This window comes from Carcharodon carcharias, chromosome 2 (assembly GCF_017639515.1).
Source record: "Carcharodon carcharias isolate sCarCar2 chromosome 2, sCarCar2.pri, whole genome shotgun sequence".
In the NCBI taxonomy this organism is placed as follows: Eukaryota; Metazoa; Chordata; class Chondrichthyes; order Lamniformes; family Lamnidae; genus Carcharodon; species Carcharodon carcharias.
The window spans coordinates 153,653,786-153,671,713 of record NC_054468.1 but is presented as its reverse complement, the minus strand read 5'-3'; the positions used below and the strand labels follow the sequence as shown (position 1 = coordinate 153,671,713).

The 17,928-nt window shown below is 41.0% G+C and overlaps 1 protein-coding gene across 1 annotated transcript in view; it reads left to right on the top strand.

Moving 5' to 3' along the window:
- Positions 1-17,928, top strand: part of ezrb (ezrin b) — a 103,637-nt gene that overhangs the window by 38,662 nt on the left and 47,047 nt on the right. The window contains exons 4-5 of the mRNA XM_041179318.1: positions 5,803-5,898; positions 14,245-14,519. Coding sequence (XP_041035252.1) covers positions 5,803-5,898; positions 14,245-14,519 — 371 coding nt within the window. The remainder of the gene's footprint in view (positions 1-5,802; positions 5,899-14,244; positions 14,520-17,928) is intronic.

Sequence of the window (17,928 nt, the reverse complement as noted above, 5' to 3'; positions counted from 1 at the left end):
AGCATTACCTCTTTCCAAGTTTTTTCACTAATTTCTCTAGCAGACACTGATATGTCATTTGTTTACATAAGGTAATTCATAGGTAACTCAGTAGCTAGAAATGAATTAGTCTTCCAAAAATCTCAAAAGAATGTCCTTGTTCGCATGATCTGCAGACTTATATTTAACATCACATTGATGGGCCATCTAAATCAATGTCCACCTCGCGAAGTTGTGCTGCTGTTCAGGATGGTGCTTCCTTCTTTGAACCAAGTACTATCGTAAGGGTTTGGTGGCCAGTTAACAAATCAGACTTCTTACCATACAAGTATTTGTAGGACTTAATAACACCATACATGATCGCTAATGCCTCTTTCTCAGCTTGAGTAATTTTGCTCTGACTTTGCTAAAGTAAGCATATGCTGCAGGTTTCTGCACACCATCTTCCATTATGAGATAACATCACACCTAACCCCTATGATGAGGCAGTGCATGCTGAAATCAATTTTTTCTTGGGGCCACAGTGAGTCAAAACTGCATCATTGGTCAATACTTTCTTCATTTCAAGTGCATTCTGACACTCAACAGACCACTCCCAACCCATTCCATCTTTGAGCAGTTGATGTAGTGGAGGGAATATGTTAGCTAAGTCAAGGATGAACTTGGAATATTCATTGGGATTGTTATGTATTTTTCCAGGTAAGTCTTTGTTTTATGGCCACTTTGCTTTCAAAATCCACTCAGCTTTCTCGTGCACTGGGTGGATGCCTTCACCATCCATTTGGTGACCCACTTTTTGCACTTGACACCATGAAGCAATACTTGTGCATTTTAGCTTTGCCATACTTTAGAAGTCAATCCAGGGCTTCATTCAACCTTACAAAATGCTCTTTCTCTTCCTTAATGCTAATTAAATGTCATCTAAGAAGCAGCATATCCCTTTCATCCCACTTAGTATCTGATCCATGATGCTCTGGAACACAGCGGGAGCAATAGAATAGTAACATTTTGTACTGGTACAATCCTTTGTCTTTCAATTACGTACCATGCTGAGTAAGCACCGGATGGTAAGCACTTCCTTGTTTTCATCAGTTAATGCTAATTGCAAATCTGAATTTGACAAACCTACCTTACTCAAAACCTTTCCATTGGCTAAATTAGCCATGTCTACCAGTGAAGGTTTGTCTAAAATATCATTCTTAATCACCATTTTATTTACTGCTTGCTTATAATCCCCCCTAATTCCTGTCTGCTTTTTGAACTACCACTACTGCTTTTTTTCTCTAATCTACTCAGCTCTTTATTACTACTAACTGTGTATGTGTTACTGGCCTAACCTTGCAAAATGTTTGCTGTACATTGTCCTTTATCTTGACTTTGGCCTAATGATGACTAACTTTATCAATTAGTCCTCTTTGTTGAAAGACCACTTTGTGCTCTCTTAGCACTTCGTCAATGTCACATGTACTCTTATTGATCCCTACTGGAAATAACTTGGCCAGTTTAACTATATCATAAGCCAGTTTCTTCCCATCAGGGAAACCCTCCTCCTACTATCTATGCCAAGTAATAGGTTGTATCGTCATATTCCACTCAGATGCTAACTTTACCTCATACTGGAATACAGTTAGTGGAATAGCTGGTCAGTTTCTCACCAATTTTGCATAAGGGAATAAGACTTGGGGATGTATTGTACTCTCCTGAGGTAACAGACATGGCTGCAGCTGTGTAAACCATGAAAGTAAGTTATGAACTTGACCTTCATTTCTACTGCGGATGCTGGAATTTTATCTTACCCTATTAATTTCATTTCCATATGCTGTTTTTCTTTGAATACAACTCTTGATCTTCCTGTTAGACATCAGTTACTGTTTCCATACCTATCATATGCGCTAAGAGGATTTCCAAACTCCTGGACTAGCTTTAGGCTTACCACAGCCATTTTTCAACAAGAAGGGCCAGGCCTTTCAGCAAGGAGGACCAATTGATAAAGTTAGTCATCATTAGGCCAAAGTCAAGATAAAGGACAATTTACAGCAAACATTTTGCAAGGTTAGGCCAATAACACATGCACAGACACATAGTAGTAAAGAGCTGAGTAGATTAAAGAAAAAAGCAGTAGTGGTAGTTCAAAAAGCAGACACCTGGTGCATGGCTGTGACCTGGAGCTTTATACGACCTGAGCATTACTGTTTCCTCTACCCCAGCATACCGCTATAACTGACTTTGTCACAGGCATAGCACTTTGACGGGAAATTAGGGCATTTGGATGGTTGGTGGCTACAGTGACAATGGTAGCGTTTAAGTTTCTGACTCTGAGAATTGTGAACTTGGCTGACATAGCTAGAATTTCACTGAAATCCAGTGGAATTCCCTTGCTAACTGAGGAAAAGAACTTCCTTGCAATTTACAGCTACCTTCACCAATTCTATGGCTGTGGCCTCATCACAAACCAGCTTCCATTTCAGCTTATTGCCCTGGATTTTATTGTTCTTTAGGCCTCCTTTGATCAAGTCTCTAAGTTTTTAATTTCTTAACTCAAGCCATACCCACAGTGAAAAGAGTTTCTTTAATTTGTGAACGTAACCTGCAACAGTCTCACTTGGCAAATTCTTCTTTTAGTGGAACATAACTCTCAGTGCAATTACATCCTTAGTCTCGTCGTAATGAGTCCAAATTTTTATTAATTTCAGCATTTTCCATAGCCTCTTGGACAACATTGTTTAGACATCACCTCAAAAGCATCTGGCCCCATAATAAAAAAAAATTACTTATCCTCGACTATTTAATTTGCTTTCAGACAAATATGTAACCTTTATCTCTAATTGTACCTACCCTCTTTGTTGAATTACCCCATGGCCTAAAATATGCCTTCAGTGCCATTTTCTTTCAACTACACACCATGCTGAGTCACTACATTCCTGAACATGATGTGCACATATGAAGTAATCTTTCAAATTGCACAAAATCAATTTTGAGTTTCAAATATGTATCACGATGTCCTTCCCTGCTATCACATGAGAATGGGTGCTAGTATTTGAGGGTGAGGTGTGTGGTGAGGCATGTGGGAGTGGGATAAAGATGTTTAATTCAAATTTGAATTCCCCACCATCTCCTATCCAACCCCAGCCCAATCAAAATAAAGCATCAAGTCATCGTTACAATCCCAGCTAATACCAGACAGGTCAGATGCCAGAATGAAACTTGGATTGACAGATCGTAACTCTGCTTTTTTCAGAAACCACGGAGCAAAGTTACTGAACAGATTCACAGGAGTCTGCTGCTTTAACTTTTAACACGGAATGAAATACTTATTAAACAAGAACAAATGAACTATATTACACCAGACAGATGTTGGAAAAAATCTCAATACTAACACAAGTTGGTGATTCAAACATTCTCTCTTCCTTCACCCCAGCAATATCATTACAGACGCTTACAAATTCAGAAAGACAAAACAAATTACAATATCTAACTTATAACCCAATATTCAGGGCACGTGTGAGTTAACAAGCAAACTCTGGGCCGACACACCAACTCCAAAGTAAATGGCAGATTCCATGGGTTTCTCAACAACCCATCAGACATTTGTCACATTGTGAGCCAGCCAACCTCATAGAAACTTTTGTTTTTCCCACAGGGATTTCCAAACTCCACATTTGAAGAACTTGGCTTAGAATTCTTTCCAAACATCACTCCCAATTGGATGGCTTCAACAAGGATCCACCTCCAGGGTTTCAACCTTGCCTTCCAAGATTCCTTTCCCCTAGATCTGAGTCCACTTGAGCTTCATCTTCCAAGCACAATCTTAGATCTTCGGCCATGCCAAGCAGAACACCAATGCTCCAAAGGGGCTCCTTTGCCCCTATGGCACGGAGTCACCAACCTTCAGCTGCCCCTTTGGACCTCCTTAGCTTCTCCCGAGCCTACTTTTTGTTTCAAGTCTGCTCCCCGCAGCTCTTTCTCTTTAACTCTGAGCCTATTTCTCTGCTCCTTTCTTTTAACTTTACTTCTGGGACTGGTTTCTGACCTGTCTTTGTCCCTGCCTGGAACTTTCCCCTGTCCCACCCCGTGTCCTGCTCCCTGGGACACCACCTTTGAAATTGTGCTCTGATTCCAGCTCACCTCATCTGCTTATGCGCCATTTGTTCTTTACTGCACAGGAGCACAAGGCTGGCTCCCAGACTGGAGACAGAAACAGTAAACTAACTGTGCGTGTGTGGCCATTTCCCGGCCAGCACGTACACAAAAAGACCTGGGAGCTGGAGTTTCTTAACATAATGCAACATCAAATGGAATGTTATGATTGCTGTATCTTATTGCGAAATATGGCATTGACTGTGGAGAGCATATTACTTATCAAAGAGTGACTGTCATTGTGGGTATGGATTTATAACTGAGTACAATGTAACCAGATGCAATGAAAGTTTTCTATTTGCAGTACTGGTGATAAACTGAATTATGCAATTTGCAAGAAACTGGCTCTACACGCTCTATATTTAAGCATAGCGCCATGTAGACCATTAAATTAAAGAGAGAAGCTTAAATGTGCACTATACAACCATGCACACTGACTATTATTTAAAACTATATACTTCTACCAATTTAATGCCAAGCATTTGATTTTCCTATTATTCCTGCCCATTTTTTCCTTGATTTGCATGAACCTCACACTTCTCAGATGATTCGCTAACTATTAATGTTTCCTGCCACCTTCAAAGGACGATGTACAAGAACCCACAGGCCTCTGTTCCTGCATACTCTAGAACTGTGACGTTTAGTCTGTATCGCTTCCCACTATCACCTCACACTCTCTGTATTAAATTCCATCTGTCCATTCTGCTAGCCTATCTATGGCCTGTGGCAGTCAATTATCCTCACTGACAGCCACACCTCCAAGTTTGGTATGATCAAATTTTGAAATTTTACTTTCTATTCCAATATCCATGTAATTTATACATATCAAAAAAGCACTAACCCTTGGGACTTCACTGTCTACCATCCTTCAGTCTTACAAACAACAGTTGACCACAGTTATCACTGCTTGTTTGTCCCTACAACCACACCCCCACTCCACCTCTCTCTCTCTCTCTCTCTCTCTCTCTCTCTCCGCCCCCCACATACACACCTTAAACCAGCTTATATTTCAACTCTTTCTTGGACTCGAACTCAAGTTCTGTCGAAGGGTCATGAGGACTCGAAACGTCAACTCTTTTCTTCTTCGCCGATGCTGCCAGACCTGCTGAGTTTTTCCAGGTAATTCTGTTTTTGTTTTTGAGTTGACCATAATACCGTTTTCTGCCCTTAAACTAATTTTTTTAGCCAAATTGACACTGATTCTCTTTTCATCACAGGGGCATTCCACTTCCATACCTGTTGGTTAATTGGCATGTTTGTCATTTGCTGATTCAGGGACTGCTTCCAATTCATCTACTGAAACCAATATGTGACATTGATGTTTACTAAAGTAGAGGAACCTTTTTACAAATGTTGTTACTATTCTGTTGGGGAGTTGTGAACTTTTTTCACCCATTACTACCAGCAGTGTTTTGGTGTCTCAGCTAAAATACATCTTTGTTTCAAAATTGGCTAATTCCATTTTGGTAAACTCCATTATCAACTCTCTTACACACCATTCGAAACGTTTGAGTGTATTTAAAAACACTTCTGCCCTGATGCTGTGCTTTGCACTTGACCCGTGGGGAGCTCAAATCTCAAACCTCCAGTCAAGATATTGTTATTTGTGGATTAGAAGTTGTCCTGTAAGTGACTGAAATAGTTTGCAGATTTTGAAGTGAGAATTTATACACATTTCTTCCACAGGTGGTCAAAACAATTGGCCTGAGAGAGATCTGGTATTTTGGACTCCAGTATACAGACAACAAGGGATATCCAAACTGGCTAAAGCTTGATAAAAAGGTAAATGCACTTTAATACTTGATTATGATCAAACCTGTTTCTCTTAATGAAATCACTTTTTATGAATCCTGGTTGATTTCCCATCCTCATTTAAATGTCCAAAATGAAAAGTTTTCCTTTTGTCTTGGGATGGTGGGGAGAGAGAAAATGGTTTATTTAAAATTTGCACATGATTTGATACTCTATTTTACAGGATGTTACTTTTTAGTGTTTTATTGCAAAGTGTTACATTGGCTGTAACTTATCAGAGTGATTGTCATTCTGGATATGGATTTGCAACTGAGTCCAGAGTAATTAGATGCAATGAAAGTTTATCTATTCGCAGTGTTGATGATAAAATGAATTGTGCAACTTGTAAGAAACTGCCTCTAAAACCCCTGGAGTCAAGTATATAAGTTAACACAAACTTGGTCTTTATTCAGCAGCAGCATTCCCCCCCACCCCCCATTTTAAACTATTTTTAAGTTGTTGATAAATCATTGTTGTTTGGATTATTTAATATCTCACTTTGGGCATATCTCAATAAAACATGGTTGCTGATTGAGGGATAGAGCCATGGAAATTTACACCACAGGAGATCATTCAGCTTGCTCATTACTAGAACAATACAAAACTAATCACAGCCTGGCTCTCAGCTGTATCATGTAAATCTCTTCTGCCTTTCTAAGGCCTTGCAATCATTTCTAAAATTTGGTGCCCAACATTGAAAACAATGCTCCAACTTAGAGCTAAGCAGTGTTTCTACAAAAGTTTAGCATAACTTTTATTTTTGTAATTTCTGCCTCTATTCATAAAACCAAGGTGCCAGATGTTTCAACAGCCATCTCAATTTGTCATGCCACCTTCAAAGTTTTGTGTGCAGACCCACCCTGGTGTCTCTGTTCCTGCACTCCCTTTAAAATTTTAATCATTAATTGCCTCTTTCTTGTTACAAAAATGCATCACCATACATTTGTGTTAAATTGCATCTGCCTTATGCCTTCCCATTCCATCAGTCCATGTCCCCCTGAGGTCTGAGCTGCATGTCATCATTAGATTTTATAACACTGAAGGCAGCCAGTTGGCCCAACATGCCTCTCTTGCCTCTTTGAAAGAGCAGTCATGCTTAGTGTCTCGTTCCTGCTTTTTATCCATAACTCTTAAGTTCCTCATATCATAGACCTGTCCAACTCCTTTTTAAAGTGATTTATGGAATTAGCTGCCACCACTTTTTCAGACAGTCAGATTCCAGATCCCAGTTAAAAGTCCATGGAATTAAAGGATAAATGCTAAAATGCATATAAAATTGGTTAAGAGACAGAAAGCCGAGAAGAGTGGTGGATGGTTATTTTTACAGACTGAAGGGGGCTAGAGTGCTGTTCTAGGTCTTTTGCCAATGATTTTAAATCTTTCACCTCTGATTAATGACACATCCATCAGAAGGAGTAGTTTAATTTTCTATATCAAAACCTTGCATCACCTTGACCTCTTAAGTCATACCTACACAGGAGGCCATTCAGCCCATTATGCCTCTATTGGCTCTCAGAAGAAGCCATTCACTTGGTGTCACTCCCCCACCTTCTCCCTGTAGCCCTGCTCTTTCTCCTTTTCAGCTAACATTCCAATGCCTCCTTGAGTGCATCGATTGAACCTGCCTCCACCACACACTTAGGCAGTGCACTCCATATCCTAAACACTCACTGTGTGAAAACGCTTTTCATGTCACCATTTCATCTTTTGCCAATTACCTTAAATCTCTTCTCTCTGATTCTCAATCCTTCCTTCGCTGGGAACAGTTTCTTTTCCTCTCTCTACTGTCCAGACCCCTCATGATTTTGAATACCTTTATTAAATCCCCTCCCAACCTTCTATTCTCCAAAGAAAACAGTGTCAACTTCTCCAATTTATTTATGTCTCTACTCAGTCATCTCTAACCTTCTCTGTTCCAAGGAGAATAGCCCAAATTTTAGCAAACTCCTAACAACAGAAGCCCATCAGCCCCAATAACACCCTGGTAAACTTCCTCTATACCCATTCTAAGCAGTTTTACATCTTTCCTGAAATGTGGTGTCCAGAATTGTCCACACCAATCCAGCTGAGGACCAAGAGGTGCTTCATAAAGTTCTATTATGATATCTTGGCTTTATATTTTTAGTACAACTTGTAAACCTAAATAACGCTACACTTTTTTAAACCAGCTTAGCTGCTTCCCATGCCACCTTCAAGGATTTATGCAAATGGACACCAAGATGTCTCTGCTCATCTAAACTTTACAAAATCCTGCCATTTATATATGCTGTCTTTCCACATTAGTCCCCTCAAAATGCATCCCTTCACATTTCTCTCAATTCATCTTCATCTGCCATGTTTCTGTCACTTTGACCATCCTGTTAGTCACCCTGAAATTTATAAGTATCCTCAACCATCTATTGTTTTGCCAAATTCCATATTGGTAAACATAATAATGTTGCTCTCTGTACCCAAGCCTAGGTAGCCTACTTAAAAAAAAAATTGGTAATAATGGGCCCTAAACTGATGATTGGGAGATGACATGCAACTGCAAACCGTTGACAGGTCTGGGAAAGGAAAAAAAAGTCCACTGCCGCCCTTGGGTTCCTGTCACTGAGCCAATTTTTTATCTGTGCCACCACTTTCCCTTCAATTCCATGGGTTTCCATCCTCTTAAAATGCCTCCTGTTTGACACTTCTTGAATGCTTTCCAAAAGTCTATATTTACATCTACTGCAATACCTTTTTGTTTAATTTTAACTTTTATTTCCTTTGTCATTCCATTTGTTTATTTCATCTATGAACTTTGAAGTTATGCTATATAAAGCCAAGTCCAGGTCCTTAATATATTTAGTGTTGTATTCATGTTACCTCTGTCCCTTTAATTCCATGGACTCCTAATTTAGCTAACATGTCTATTATGTGGTAAGACAGTAAGAAATAGCAACAGTAGGCCATACGCCCCTCTAGCCTGCTTCACTATCTGAAAACATCAAGACTGATCTGATCATGGCCTCAACTCCATTATCCTGCCGATTCTCCGCAACCTCCAACGACTCTGGTGTTCAAAAATCAGCCTTGAGCATTTTCAGTGATTCAGCTTCCACACCTGCCTCGGATAGACAATTCCAAAGATTCATAACCCTCTTGAGAGAAGAAATTCCTCCTCATCTCCACATTAAATGGGAGACGCTCTAACCTGAAAATGTATCCATCTAATTCTAGATTTTCCTCTATGCGGGGAAACATCCTCTGTCAAGCCCCTCAAAAACATGTATGCTATAACATCACCTCTTGTTCTTCTAAACTCCAAAGAGTATAGGCCCAGCCTACTCGACCTTTTCCTCAAGACAAGTCCCTCATCCCAGAAATCAGCTGAAAAACCCTTCTCTGAACTGCTTTTAATTCAAGTATGTCCCTCAAGTAAAGAGACCCCAAAATTGTTCACCATTCTCTAGGTGTGGTCTCATCAATGCTCTTGACAGTTGTAGCAAGACTTCCCTACTTTTTACTGTCTCCATCTGCATTAAAGGCCAACATTCCACTTGCCGTTCTACTTACTTGCTGTATCTGCATGATAACCTTATGTGATTCATATACGAGGACACCCAGGTCCCTCTGTACTGCAGCATTCTGTAGTTTCTAGCCATTCTGTGGTTTGCTTTCCTATTCTACCTGCCAAAGTGGACAACCTCAAGTTTTCTCACATTGTAATCCTTCTACCAAATTTTTGTCCAGTCACTTATCTGTAACCCTTTCCAGACTCTTTGTATCCTCCTCCCAGCTTGCGTTCCTACTTATTTTTGTATCATCAGCAAATTTGGCTACAGTATAGTTGGTCTCTTCATCCAGTTGAGGCCCTGTGGTCCTCCACTGGTTACAGTATACAATCTGAAAATAATCCATTTATCCCCATCTGTCTCCTGATAGTTAGCCAGTCCTCTATCCATGCTAATATCACCCCCAGCACCATGAGCTCTTATCTTGTGTTGTAACCTTTTAGGTGGCACCTTATTGAATGCCTTTTGCTAATCTAAATATGGTACATCTACTGGTTCCCCTTTATCCACCCTGCTTGTTACATCTTCAAAGAATTGTAACTTATCAAACACAAATTCCCCCTCATACAATCAAGCAGAGTCAACCTGATTTCATTGATTTTCTAAAAGTCCTGCTTATGACATTCTTAATAGTGGTTTCCAGCATTTTCCCCAATGAGAGATATCAGGCGAACTGGCCTGTAATATCCTGCTTTTTGTCTTCCTTCTGCCTTGAATAGGAAATATATTTGTAGTTTTCCAATCTGCTGGAACCTTTGCTGAATTGAGGGAATTTGAAAGGTGACAACCGATGCATTGTCTTTATTTAAGCTTAAGGCACTTGTTTCAGACCCAAGTTTCTCGCATTCAAGCTGAAAGTGAAGTTTGCCATGTTATGACCATTCTCTTCCCTGAGGATCCTTTATTATGAGATCATCAATTAATCCTGTCTCATTACACATTACCAGATCTAAAATAGCACAGTCCGTGGTTGATTCCACAATGTATTGTTCAAAGAAAACTGTTCTGAATAATTTGTCAAATGCCTTTAGAAGGTCCATGTATACAACAACAACCCTCATCAGCTGTCTTGATACTTCATCAAAGAACTCGCTGAATGCTGACTTTATTAGGCCATATTGCCTCATTTTGGCCTCTGCATTTTTAGTCGTCATGGGAGTTCTAGCTTTGGATGCACTTCCTTTCCCCCTTCACGGGAATATGCCTATTCTACCTGAACCAACTCCGTTTGTATGACTCCCATTGATCATTTCAACTTTTGATCATTTTCTGTTTTACCAAACAATTTTTGATTGCATTCCACCTAGGCCTGATTCCCTTCAAACTGGCTGAAGTTGGCTGCCCTCCATTTTTGTTCTTGACTGTACCTTTTCTATAATTATTTTAAACCTGATATTTTGGTCACTTTTCCAAGTGCTCTCCAATTAAATCATGCTCCACTTACCCCGCATCATTGCCCAGAATAAGATACAACACTGCTTCAATTGTTGTTGGAATTGAAATATAGTAATCTTATACACATTTCCAGATCTCCTCCTTTTAATTGCCTTTTACATTTTTGCTGTCCCAGGCTATATTTGGGTAACTAAAAGTCACTATCATTACCCTATAGCTCTTGCCTGCAAAGTTGCTCTTCCATCTGCTTTCCACTGTTTGGCTGATAGAGGATCTATTATTAATATGTACTATTGTTCCTTAATTTTAACCAAATAGATTCTGTCCTTGAACTTTTCCACCATCTTTCTCCACTTTTCTTTTGTGATCAATATTGCCTACTGCCCTTCTTATTTGCCCTATGTACCTTGAAGCCCAGGAACATTATGTTCCCAATCCTCCCTCTTTTTTTTGAGACACATCTGTTATTTCCACTGTATCATATCCCTCTTCCAGTTCTCTGCACCTTATTTCTCCTCTCTGATATTCACCCCTGTCAAATTAGTTTTAACACTTCTAGGTGCTAACACTGGTTAACCTTCCTCGGGGGACATTGGTGAGATCCAGCCTGGCTGGTTTGTACAAATCTCTCCTTCCCTGGAACTGGCCTAATGCCCCAAGAATCTGAAGCCCTCTGTCCTGCACCATTTTTCCAGCCTCACATTAACCTAGCATGTACCTGAAACATCTCCTCCTTAAAGGTCAATCATTGTCCCATTAGTTTTTCCTGTTCCTTAATCTTCTTCATTACTAATCTAAACCTTATGCACTGATCACCCAAATGTTCTCCCTTGAACACTTGCCCCAGCACCAGATCCAGCAACGTGGCCTTCCTAGTTGGACTGGGAATTAAGGATGTCCGCATGAACACATTTCAGAAATTCTCTCCCTTCCCTTACACTACCATTAACTCAATCAATATTTGCATAATTTCAAAGTTTATAAATGAGAAAATTCAGATGTACAAGACTGAGGATAACAACAAACTTCGGAAGTTGGTGTCGAAACGGGTAGACACATGCAAATGAAAGTTAATGTAGAAAAGTGTACATGATTATGTTAGGTAGGAAAGCAGGACAACAGGAACTAAAATAATACAATTTTAAAGGCTGTTAAAAAGGCAGATAGAATTATTTACCTTCTAAATGGAGGCATAGAGGACAAAAGCAAGGAAGCTTTGTTAAAACGTTGTAAAGCATTGGCTAGGCCCCAGCTGGAGCATGTGGCTGATTCTGGGCACCATGCATCAGAAAGGATGTCAAGGCCTTGGAGAGGGTGCAGAGGAGATTTGCTAGAATGGTACCAATGAAGAAAGACATTAATTAAGTGTAGAGGCTAGAATAACTGCAGTTCTCTTTGGGGCAAAGAAAATCGAGGGGAGATTTGATAGGTGTTCAAAAATCCTGCAGGGTTTTGATAGAGTAAACAAGGAGCCAGAAGAAGGGCCAGAAACCAGAGGGCACAGATTCAAGGTGTTTAATATAAAGTCAGAGGTAACATGAAGGGAAAAAAATGTAGTGAGTAATGGATGCCAACACTGATGACTTGTGCTTTTGACTCACTGGACTTATTTACCATCCTCTTGACGTTTATGTACATAGTTCAATCTTAATATGCCTCCTGTTCTCCCCTGGCTTACTCTTCCTATTTGACTTTTTATTCTATTCCTCTCTCTCTCTCTCTCTGTGCCATCTCTCTGCTTGATGCTTTATCCTGGTGGCTCTCTCCTGCCAAACTAGTTGCTCCCCCATAACACTAGTTAACCTCCCTGTGATAACGTTGGCCCCAGCCCCGTTGAGACGCAACCTGTCCATCTAGTACACGTCCTTCCTGCATTATTTGTCCAGCCTCGTTAACTTGTCTTATCCTGCTATCTTTATACTCGCTAGCACATGACATTGGGAGTAAGTCTAGCACTTAACCCTCTTTACCCTGACACCTGAAAGGTAAAACACTATTGCAAGACTCAGCGGTTGCAGAAATTACAGTCTCTTTCTGTCTACTGAATCCCCTATGATTGCTGCATTTCTGTGCCCTCCTGTGCTCCCCTATGGTACCATTTGCCTCAAAGTATAGTGAATGTACTATGACTGCACTTCTCCAAGATGTCATCCTCACTGGTATTCAGCACTGAAAACCAATTTTAGAGTGCTGTGCTGACAAATGATTTCTGCATTGCCTGTCTTTCTATTGTGCAAGGAGGCCATCCACTAACTATCTTTCTGAACTTTCTGTAGCTAGTGTGATCACTCCTAGAGCTTGGGGCCCAGGGAATTTTCAGCTTCCTGTATGAACTGCATTGGCCCCAACCTTTCCTCAATCTCCACCTTGAGTTTGAGCAACTGGAGGCACATCTTGCACACGTTTATCAAGGGCAGATGAAGGGCCCTGGAGTTCCTACATGGTATAAGAAATGTAGGCTATAAGTCTCAGCAGTCCACCTTGTTAAGATTACAGCTGGTAAGGAGTTTACCAGAACTAGTCATTAATGTAAAGCTTCATAGATATCAAAACAACTGAGACAATTTTCAGTGAATAAAGAGGTTCTGAAGCATGTGACTATAGACCTATGTTGCAAAATAAGACATCCAAAATTAAGTTAATTTTCTAATATAGCAGAAAAAAGAATTGTGATCTTGTTTATTTTACATTGTACCTTCTTTCTTCTTTGCGCCAAATTCCCCTTGTCACTCCTGAGCAGATTCCCATAACTCTGCTTTAGCAAATATCTCTCTAGTTTATCTCTCTTTTAGAAACTCAGCAATTATTAATTGGTTCATCAACGACAGTGGTTAAAACCTAGTCAGAGACCCAGCTGATTACAACTGCATCTCAAATGGCAGCTAAAGAAAACTAGCCTACATTTCAGTTTGATAACACACTATATCAATAAAAACCAGTAAATTCCCAATCTCACCAAATACCCACCATTACTCTAGTTAGCAAGCCACACTGGTTAGCCAATTCACCCAACTCTCTCACAGTTCTGTGCTCTCGACACACTTCCCAGATCTAACTGATTTTGGTTAATTTGGCACTTGTAAGTCTTTGAGTCCAGATGGTAAAACAGGTTTTGCAGATTAGTTGACTTGATCCTGGAAAACGGCAGTTCGAGCAGAAATGTTTGTATTATACTGGTGCATACAGAAGTTGACAAATGTTGTAGTTGCCTTGTTTAACAAAAGGTTTTACAGTTTTAAAAAAAATGTGCTGAAGAGGTTATTTCAAGAAAAATAATCCTTCATTGAGCATCCTTTAATGTAGATTAGATTTTTGATGACTTCTAATTAAAGGTCATTCTAATAGTGGAATATTATTTTGTTTTTGTTTTGAGAAGTAATCAAAGCCTGTGCTTTCCTGTTAGGTATCTCACCAGGATTTAAAGAAAGAAAACCCTGTTCAGTTCAAATTTCGTGCTAAATTCTTCCCAGAGGATGTGGCTGAGGAGCTAATCCAAGAGGTCACTCAGAAGCTCTTCTTCCTTCAGGTCAAGGAAGGCATCCTTTCTGATGAAGTGTACTGCCCTCCTGAAACAGCTGTGCTGCTTGCTTCCTATGCGGTCCAGGCAAAGTTTGGAGACTTCAACATGGAAACACACAAGAGTGGCTACCTTACATCTGACCGTCTGCTCCCACAGCGGTAGGTAAATGTACAGAACTTGCACAGCAACTCGTGACTTCTGATTTAGGCTGGACCAAGCTCCAAATCTCAACTTCTACATGGTTCAGCCCTTAAGAATGCTGCATTTTAAACATCTAGTGCTTGAGGTATAGGCCCTGTCACAACAGGGGTTGTAACTTCAGGAGACAATTGGAATAACCTACTTGAGGAACCGATGATGATGCCTGCTCATGGCTGTTTTTGGGGTTAGAGGAGAGCCCTGTTAATCCATCAGCGTTAACTCTGGGAGATTGGATTCTGCTTCCACTACTGTTTCTGGCTGGATGTTGTTCTAGAAACTACTTCACCAGTAGTGTCCTCAATTATCCAAGGGTAGCCTTGATTTTACTATGGGGCAGGTTGAGGAGACACTCCCCAAGACTACCTCAGCCAGAACGGGGCTCATACCTGTGCTGTTGGCTTTATTCTGAACCAGATGCTAGCCATCTAGCCAACTGCATTAACTAGCCCCTCATTCTAGCACCTGTGTTTTTATAATAAAAAGCCTCCTAGCCCCTCTTTGTTTTTTTAGTCTCGAGGTACTCCTAACTTATTCTCTTACTTCCAACTAGTTTTGTTTTCAACATTGCCCTTCATAGAATGTGACCAGCTATATGGTTATCTATTCTAACATCTGATAAAAGTCACCTTCATGCAAATTTTCCAGTTACTGTTTCCAAGGAACAAAAGTGGCCTGGTGTTTCGGTGTGTGATCATGGCCCTGTGCACAACAACCTGTCTGCTGCTGATGCATCTGTCCACGACAGTATTGGTAGGAGTGACTGCTGCACAGTCCTTGTGGAGATGAAGTCCTGTCTTCACATTGAAGATACCCTCCATCGTGTTGTGTGGCACTACCACCCTGCTAAATGGGATAGATTTTGAGCAGATCTAGTAACTCAAAACTGGACATCCATGAGGTGCTGTGGGCCATCAGCAGCAGCAGGATTGCACTCGAACACAATCTGCAACCTCGTGGCTCAGAATATCCCTCTCTCTACCATTACAGCCAAGCCAGGGGATCAACCCTGGTTCAATGATGAGTGCAAGAGGGCATGCCAGGAGCAGCACCAGGCATACCTAAAAATGAGGTGCCAACCTGGTGAAGCTACAACACAGGACTATTTGCATGCCAAGCAGCAAGCGATAGACAGAGCCAAGCGATCCCACAACCGATGGATCAGATGTAAGTTCTGCAGTCCTGTCACATCCAGTCGTGAATGATGGTGGACAATTAAACAATTCTCACTGGAGGAGGAGGCTCCACAAATATCTCCATCACCAATGACGGGGGAGCCCAACACATCAGGGCAAAAGATGAGGCTGAAGCATTTGCAACAATCTTCAGCCAGAAGTGCCAAAAGGATGACCCATCTTGGCCTCCCCCGCCGTCCCCAGCATCATGGATGCCAGTCTTCAGCCAATTCAGTTCACTGCATGTGATATCAAAAAACATCTGAAGGCACTGGATACTGCAAAGGTTGTGGGCTCTGCCAATATTCTGGCAATAGTACTGAAGACTTGTGCTCTAGAACTTGCCGTCTCCCTAGCCAAGCTGTTCTGTACAGCTGCAACACTGGCATCTACCCAGCAATGTGGAAAATTGCCCAGGTATGTCCTGTACACAAAGGACAAATCCAACCCAGTCAATTGCCGCCCCATCAGTCTACTCTCAATCATCAGTAAAGTAATGGAAGGGGTCATCAACAGTGCTATCAAGCAGCACTCATTTAGCAATAATCTGCTCCCTGATGCTCTTTGGGTTCTATTGGGATCATTCAGCTCCTGATCTCATTACAGCCTTGGTTCAAACATGGGCAAGAAAGCTGAACTCCAGAGGTGAGGTGAGAGTGACTGCCCTTGACATTAAGGCAGCATGTGACTGAGTGTGACATCATAGAGCCCTAGCAAAACTGGAGTCAATGGGAATCGGATAAAACTCTCCAATCTTAATGATTGGAGTCAAACCTAGTCAAAGGAAGATGGTTGTGGTTGTTGGAGGTCAATCATCACAGTTCCAGGACCGCACTGCAGGAGTTCTTCAGGGTAGTGTCTTCAGCCCAAACATCTTCAGCTGCTTCAACAATGACATTCCTTCCATCATAAGGTCAGAAGTGGGATGTTCACCATTCACAGCTCCTCAGATACGGAAGCAGTCCAGGCTTGGGCTGATGAGTGGCAAATAACATTTGTGTTGCACAAGTGCCAGGCAATGACCATCTCCACAAGAGAGAGAATCTAACCGTTGCTCCTTGACATTCAATGGCATTGCCATTGCTGAATCCCCCACTATCAACATCCTAGGAATTGCCATTGACCAGAGACTGAACTGGACAAGCCATATAAATACTGTGGCTACAAGAGCAGGTCAGAGGCTAGGAATCCTGTGACGAGTAACTCACCATCCAACTGCTCAAAACCTAACCGCTATCTACAAGGCAGGAATGTGGTGGAATACTCTCCACTTGCCTGGATGAGTGCAGCTCCAACAATACTCAAATGCTTGACACTTTCCAGGGTAAAGCAGCCTGCTTTATTGGCACCCCATCCACAAACATTTGCTCCCTCCACCACTGATGGACAGTGGCAGTGGTGTGTACCATCTATAAGATGCACTGCAGCAACTCACCAGGCTCCTTGGATAGCACCTTCCAAACCCAAAACCACTACTGTCTAGAAGGACAAGGGCAGCAGATAGAAGGGAACACCACCATCTGGAAGCTCCCCTCCAAGCCACTCACCATCCTGACTTGGAAATATATCGCTGTTCCTTTACTGTCGCTCGGTCAAAATCCTGGAACTCGCTCCCTAACAGCACTGTGGGTGTGCCTACACTACATGGATTGTAGTGGTTAAAGAAGGCAGCTCACCACCACCACCACCTCAAGGGCAATTCGAGATGGGCAATACATGCTAGCCTAGCCAACAATGCCCACATCCCATGAATGAATAACATAAAATAGGATTTATTTTTATATTGTACAATTGTTCTAATTTGCTGAGAAACTCAGCTGGAGATGAGTTAACTACTCGCAAACCAAACTCATAGTTATGAGTGTACATTGTTTCCCTTTAGCAGTACCAATGGATTATATAAAACTTTTGGAATTAGGACTTGAGAAATGTTTATTCAACACCTAAAATATTCTTTTGCCCTTTGATTCGGTTCAGTTTTTTCAATGTTACTATGTTCTGTGAAGTGAGATTTACAGAAACTTACAATGTTCCCTGAACATAACAGAACATATTGGTGACTTTTATGTTTTTAAGAATTTCCCCTTTTGGAAGTTAGCCTGAAACCAAAGTGCAATTTAAATTTACAACATTTATATTGTCATAGCATTTACACAACACAAACAGGACATTCAGTCGAACTGGTCTGTACTGG